The following is a 7513-nucleotide window of genomic DNA, read 5'->3' as shown; positions in this document are numbered from 1 at the left end:
AAAGCTTGTAACCAAGTTATAGTATTTGTATGCCTGTGCTGCCATGCAACAATGTGAAGGTTCACAGAGTTTATATCTAATATAATGGTAACTTGGAGAGCATTGTAACATTTGAAAAATATAAAAAATAACAAAAAGAATCCTCCTTCAATAAATGTGAAGGAGAAAACTTGAAGGGGTTTTTAAAAAATGCCACATGTGTATTTTTATTAACTCATTTTCAACTACATTGTTTTCTTAAGGACATCTTAACTCCTTATGTAAAGAAATATAAGACAAAAAACATGGAAAACTATTATCTCAAATCACGATTCCACCCACCATCTCATTAGAATGGGCCTTTCGTGTTTCAAGGTCTCCACCATATACATTATGATATTTCTCATACCTGAAATGTACACATGAACATAAGTGTGGGTATGCTATTCCTTATTCCTAATGGTTCTTTCTTGACACATTGCTAGTAAAAGGGCTTCCAAAAAGTACTTGTCTACCTAAACATAGTGGCAAGAAAAAACACAGAAGAAATAATGCAATTATAAACTAATCTTACAAATTTTCATGCAAAAATATAGACAAAGTAAACTACATATTAATGAAAAATTTCGAAGTGTAGTATGGAGCTTGGGAATCCTTTTGTAGAACCATTCAATAATCCTTCTCATCATATGTTGATGAGAAATTTGAAAAATTGAAATGATTTGTTCTTCAAGTTTAGTAAATTTATAATCAAACCTATGTACGTTCCAAACAAGGGGCCTTTCTTCTCAAACAAAATGCAGAGTTTTTTCCTTTTAAAAGATGAGTTAGCTTCTAGACGAAGTGAGCTTGTCATCTCATGAAAAGCAACAATACTTGTTGTCTTTATGCATAATCCTTGTTATAAAGAGTCATCCTATGTGGATGGACAAAAGAGGGCCAATCAATACCACCCTAAAAATTTTGAAACTGAAAGAGCATCTTTCACTATTCACCCTAAAATCCACCACAATCAAGCGTTTCAGAACAAATTGTAACAATGTGAAAAATCAAGCTAACCATGAGCACATGAGGCAACCTCTAGGGGTAGATGCTTGGAAGGTCCACTATTATCATGAAACTAGCTTTAGAAAGGAGAAAAAACCCTTAAGGTTCCATGTCTTTGGACGCCCTTGGTGGTGGTTGGGGGGGGGGGGGGGGGGGGGAGGGACACCTTGAATGTGAACATCTTGGGAAACCCCTCTACACGAGGCATATGACTGGGTGCCACCTCATTGCAGGAGAGGTCCGAATTGTGATGGTGTTGCCACCCGAGAGAGAGAGAGAGAGAGATATGCATGTTATTTACGAGTGGAGGCTGTCTTGGACGTTAGAGTGAGAGATGCTTCCGCCCAAGTTGGACGCCAGGTCGTGCGCCTCCTTCAGCAGCCCCGCCATCTCTCTTCTTTCTTCCTTCTCCTTCGTCTCTCCTCGATTACTCCCTAACTGCTCTTCTTCTTCTTCCTTTATAGCATCACTTCAAGGGAGGCTCGCTATCACTTTGAGGTAGGCTAGTATCTTGGGTGGATACTAGCCACCCATTCATTGCATCAACCCCTCCACCTCCTAAACACACACAATTGTTTTTAAGATACCTAGTTCTAACATCATCAGTCTAATAGCACATTGTTTATAGGTACCTCCTGGACATAATGATTACAATTACCTAGATTTAGTATCAGTTGAATCGCAAATCTCCCTAAAGATTTCGCATCTAGAAAACTGATGTCAAATAATTGACTACACAATATCTCACATGTGGACATTGAATTGAAATATTCTAGTTTTACATATGTAAGCATTTCAAGGCAATATAGCGATTAAATACAAGATTTCAAAACTTAAGTATTTAAAGTTTTGAATGTTTACGGTTTTTCTATTCACTCCTTTAAAGTATTTACTACATAATCTACCTAACACCCCTTCTTTTAAAGGATCAGTGGGATAAACTATATCCATCAGTCCCAATCTCACTTTCTATGATTCACCTCATTAAAGTGAAAGATGTTTTGCATGTTTCTCAAGAACTTGTGAAGTGTTTCCCACTAGACTTATAATTTCCTGAATAGAAATATTGAATATTCAAAGGGTGGGCAAGTAGTTCAATAAGACAAGCATGCCCTACAAGGTAGTGGTGCATAACCTTATCTCAAAACCAAATTCACTATCATTGTGTCACTGCAAAGAAGGACAAATCAATAATCAAAAGACCCTTGAATTGATTTTCATGTCCTATTCACACCCTTTTAATTATGTTTATATCACATCTAGTTTAGACATGAGTAACAAAGTTAAGAATCTATAACTATTATTTGATTATGGAAGACCTATTAGGATATATTATGTTTCTAGTACATGATAAAGGCAGCTTGATTGGGAGTTGGAGCCTACCATCTCCTATGCATACATTTATTACGTGCATGCATAAGACATACAACATAAGTAAGCATCTCCTTTAATAACATGACCAATATAAATTTCACTTTGAAAGAATCTTGTTTCATTATTAAAGCTTTTATGAAGAATTGGTATAATTTTACACCTTTTGCACTTCAACTTTTGGTGATATTTAGGTTTAAGGAATAAAGATGGACATTGACTTGCGAGGATCATTAAGAATGTATGACATAGTTAGGAAGGTCTATGTCATTGGAAAGAAGCTTCATTCTATCACTTCTCAACGTAGCCAAGTTCTTATGATCTATGTTAAAATGTTTGTGGCTTAGTAATATTTGCTCATCTCAACAATATAAAACATTGTTTGATATTGAATTTCAAATCTATTTAAGCACTTCATCTTTTTATTCAAGGAGTAGTTTGCCTCTTATGTGGTTAAAGTGTATTTCTGTATTACACATTATACTTGATCATTATATGGTTACATAAAAATTTGGTAACTAAACCTCTAATTGCAAGGCCAATCAATGAGAATTACTCCATGTAACGGATAAGACTAGCATGTATGGTCTTTTCCTTTTGTCAAATACATAAATTTACTTGTTAGACACACCTAAATGCACCCATTGAATATGTATGCATACAAATATAAAGAAGATACATGCATTATACATACATAAATATATGTATCATACATACATACATACACACACACAAATTTTGGTACATACATATCTACATGTGCACACATGGATATGATAAATCAAAAGCATACTTGTAAGCACATAAATGTACAAAATCTTCTCATTCATTTATAGATGCATGTAGATACTACGTCATACAAACATGCATACACTCATAAATACATGTGTCCATGTGTACACATCCACATTTTACGTACATATAACATAAATTTGTGGATCCATCCATAAACAATAGAGGCATGCATAGATACATATATGTATGTAGGCATGCATATATATAGATATGTATCTACAGTATAGGGAGTAGTGTTGCAATATTATTAAGACATCTAGTAGCTTGTTAATAGAGTTATCTCTTTGTATGACTATATACTTTGGTGTACAACTTTTCTTGCTCAATGGCATAGGCATTTGCTTTGCCTAACACAAGTAAATCAATTATTTTTTATTGCATAGTAACATTGAATTAGCTCCAAATCAATGAGATATGCATCCATGGTTAAGTACTAGGCATTTCCTTTCTCTTAGAAGCACAATCTAAACACTTGTTTATGTCTCTATTGCATTAAGGCTCCACTATTGTCAATAATACTTCTCATGGTAACACCTGTATCTATCCCACATGTCAGAGATGTGCTCTTCTTTTGTGAAGAAAAGTAGTACCTTCTCCCTAATAAAAGCATTGGCACTCTTGTGGAGGAAAGTGCCACACATTGCACTTTGCATTTCTCTTTTAATTTTTTCTAACATTAACACCTCTAGTTTTTGCCAAAATTATAGCTTCAGAAACCCTTTAAAAATAGCAAACATTTAGGTCCTTCTATATGTTCCTTGTTTCTCCTTTATTTGAAGACTAAAAAATATGAAAACTATTGCTAAAAGTTTGATGCTATTATAGATAACCCATAACAATTATGCTATTTAGCCTACATGGTGAGATAACAATTTGCTGATAGCCTTAAAGAAAATGTCTTAAAAATCATTTTCCATGTTGCCTTAAATTTCTTACAAATCTTCCCATAACTATTAGTGCACATGTGGACATATCTTCACCTCCAGAGAGGGATTTTTTTAAGGTTCTCTAAATCTCCAAATCTTCTTGAGTACCAAGATACCTTAGAATATTCTAGATACATGATGATTCGTCATCAAACTCTCCTCTTATTACCCAATAGAGCACATTAGGGGAGATTTGAGGTCTCAAAAATGCCCTATAAGAGATCCTAGAGAGAGAAAATATTTTAGGAACTAATAAATATTTTAGAGTTTTAAAAAGTTTACATTTTGATAAATAAACATATGAGAAAGATTTAAAAGGTCATTATCATAATATTTTCATGGCTTGCATCAAATCTAAAAAAGTAAGTTATCATAAAGATGATGATGATTGATTTAATGAAGATCTTACCTTGTCTTGATAGAAGTGAAAGTAGATATTCAATTTGAATTTTTTGGATATCTCATTATCTCCCTCCATCGTCATTCTCTCTTTTCCTTCTTCTTCTCCTTATTGGTTACTTATATTACTCATTCTTTGACTTTTCTGAATTCACATAGTATTTTTATTCAGAGTTGCAAATAACATCTTTTAGCTATGTATCAATCATCGAATGATCCTTGTAACACTAGTAAAAGAGCCGTCTATCATCTTCATGTTGAGCTAGAATGTGAAAATAAACCAATCAGGAAAAGAACAAAAACAAAATATTGTTTTAGAGTCCATGAAACATATGTTTTGATTTGAAGGGAGAAAAAATCTTGATCTTTGGTTGAATAGAAGGGCTATAACCCAAAGATCCTATAAAAAATAGTAAGAGAAGGATATTCTTAAATTGGAGAATCAGTTATTAACAAAACATAAAGATGAGTTGTTGCAAAAACTACATGATTGTCATCAATCATTCACTGGAGAAACACATCAAAGCATACTAAAGAAAACAAACTAATTTAGGCCTTCAAAATCAACAAAGATCTCTTAAGAATATTGAGCATCTCAAAAGAGGAGGTAATTGCAATAAAAGAATCCAAGTATCAAGGTATATATTTTTACTTAAGAAATGTTAAATACAACTTTGCTTCTAATAGTATCTGAGGTATGATGGTGAACTTGTTTAGGCCTCTTTTTCAACCAAATGTAAGTGAGAGAGATGGTTCAAAGGCATCTCAGTTTTATTATCATCTCTTTTTCTCAGCAACACCAAAATATATTCTTGAGAAAAAGAAGTTCAAAAAAGTAAAGAGAGAGTGCTTGGATTCTTTTATTAGGTATCATTGTTTGGATTCTAAGCTAGTGTAGAAGACTTTTGATAGTATTGGTTTTAGTTAGGATGCATATACACAAATTTTTTAGCTAACACAATCAAATATGAAATAGGGACAGATATGAAATTGTTTACCTCCAAGGACATCTATGGTGAAGACTATTAGACAAAGAGTCAATGGCAAGGTGATGGAAGTTTTGGATGAGTCTTTCCATATCAAGACTAACTTCAAGAGCAAGAAGAAAGACATTGTTTACAATGATTTTAACAACAATTTCCTTAATCTGCCTACCCTACAATGTTTGATGATCAAATTCTGTGATTTGTCTTTAGAAGAGGTACAAGGAGTAGTCAAGTTTATGATTAAACTTGATGAAAGTGAGATTTTAAAGTGTAAAAAATTAGAAAGGGTCTCCATTACTTTGGCGAATAGATCACTTTCATCAAGTCATTGCAATAATTCAATATCATTTAGTGTTCAATCTAGACACAATACCTAGTTGCTAGGAGCTTTTGAAGTAGAGATAGAGGATTTTGATATACTGTATTGGCTTTTCCATCAAAATTTAATACTTGATGTGATTAAGAGCCAACAAGTAGAAGAAGAGCTATTTTCAAAGAATTTGGAAACTACAAGGTTGAATGGCTAGCTGGTGACTAAAGAAACTCAAATGCATGTACAATGTGTCTAACGGAGCAAACTCTAGACATCCCTACCTATATTTCATGTCCCCAGCTGTATAGCTGAGCTCAAGCAACTAGGATAGAGTCTCTTCTAGGCACATCAAAGATCCACAATTCAAGCAAATTTTAGATATTCATTTGGCCAATGCTTATATATGTACACTTCATGCACTCTACAGAATAATTGAAAAGCTTGTTCATCTTTAAATAAGGTTTCTTGGAAGCTAAAACTCTAATAAGCTAGACAAGATGCTATAACAAAGATCAAGCAAGTTTTATATGCAATTGGTTTGTATTGAGGTAATGTTGTTATTAAACTAAATCTTTGAAAGTCGAAGGATAGAAATTACAACTGCAAAAAGCTATTTATTGGTGGGGTGAAGGCTAGAAGATTCCTAAGCTTTCATGGAAAGCTTGGTGAGATTAACTCTAGAAATGGGGGTTCAACAATTGAATACAATAAATGGAAATCCCTACATAATGCATTTAAGAATTATGTTGATAATACACCTTGGGGAGTCCACCTTATAGAAATGTAAGATACCACGTGAGTTCAAAGGAAAGGGTATTTTATTTAGTAAAGTATATAAGATTATATTTATAAAAGATATTTTAAAATTATAATTTGAAAAAAACCCATAATTTTAGTGAAGTAAAATGAGTCATTTTATGGCCTTATAGTATGCAAAGAAAGGGTATTTCTTAATACCCTTTGAACACACGTTATATAGATGATCTCTTATAGGTGCACTCCTTGGGTAATGGACAATAGGCTTGGAGCACAAAAACCAAAGTTTGGTAAATACTAAATAAAATATTCTTTTATTGTGCTAAAATTGACTAGAAAGATGATGATCCCAAAGACTTAAAAGACCAATTGAATCTTTTAAAAAAGGCATTGATAGAAGCTTGGGGTGATCAACCCAAGGTATGGAAAAATCACATTATCAAGTAATAACAAAATACTCTAGGCACACAAGACATGGAGGAGGAAGAGTCAAAGCAAACAATTTATTAGAGGCCTCTCAATGGTTTTACAAATAAATTTAGCACAAATTCAAGCTTAAAGATACAACCACATCATGTAATATATCATCTTTGGCAAAAATCATACAAATGGTTACAAAAAATAAAAAAACAGATATCTAAACTCATGTATAAAGTAGAGGTTTTCATATGGTTACAAACTTAACAAAGAGAAGACAAAAGATGGGTTTCAAGAAATCCTTGATTTTTTACAATCTTTCAGTTTATCTCTGTTGTAGAGGAATCGTTGGATTCATCCCACTCAATAAGATCTGTACATTTCAAAAACTCATGCTTTCTACAGCATGGGAGAAGCTTTATATATTTTGTAGCTTCCACATGGGGGAGTAAATAGGAGCTAAGGACTCCAAAGAATCTAGCTCTAGACCCACTCTAACCAGGCATGTAGCCAAAAACCCTTAT

General features: G+C 33.2%; 1 protein-coding gene across 3 annotated transcripts in view; it reads right to left on the bottom strand.

Moving 5' to 3' along the window:
- Positions 1 to 1624, bottom strand: part of LOC148014116 (cycloartenol-C-24-methyltransferase 1-like) — a 5771-nt gene extending 4147 nt beyond the window's left edge. Inside the window, exons 1-3 of one of the 3 annotated variants that reach the window (XM_087667388.1) lie at positions 1328 to 1624; positions 322 to 388; positions 1 to 33 (exon numbers count right to left, since the gene is read on the bottom strand). The exon at positions 1 to 33 is cut by the window's left edge and continues 41 nt beyond it. In XM_087667388.1, coding sequence (XP_087523514.1) covers positions 1 to 33; positions 322 to 388; positions 1328 to 1416 — 189 coding nt within the window. In that variant the 5' untranslated portion in view covers positions 1417 to 1624. Of the gene's footprint in view, positions 34 to 321; positions 389 to 1192 lie in introns of all 3 variants that reach the window. The other 2 variants (XM_087667387.1, XM_087667389.1) reach the window with 2 other exon arrangements.
- Between the last annotated feature and the right edge of the window lie 5889 nt (positions 1625 to 7513).

This window comes from Lygodium microphyllum, chromosome 25 (assembly GCF_053477565.2).
Source record: "Lygodium microphyllum isolate KBCC chromosome 25, Lygodium_microphyllum_v1.1.10, whole genome shotgun sequence".
NCBI classification, from domain to species: Eukaryota; Viridiplantae; Streptophyta; class Polypodiopsida; order Schizaeales; family Lygodiaceae; genus Lygodium; species Lygodium microphyllum.
Note: the sequence above shows the minus strand (reverse complement) of the source record. Positions and strands in the feature narration are given on the sequence as shown.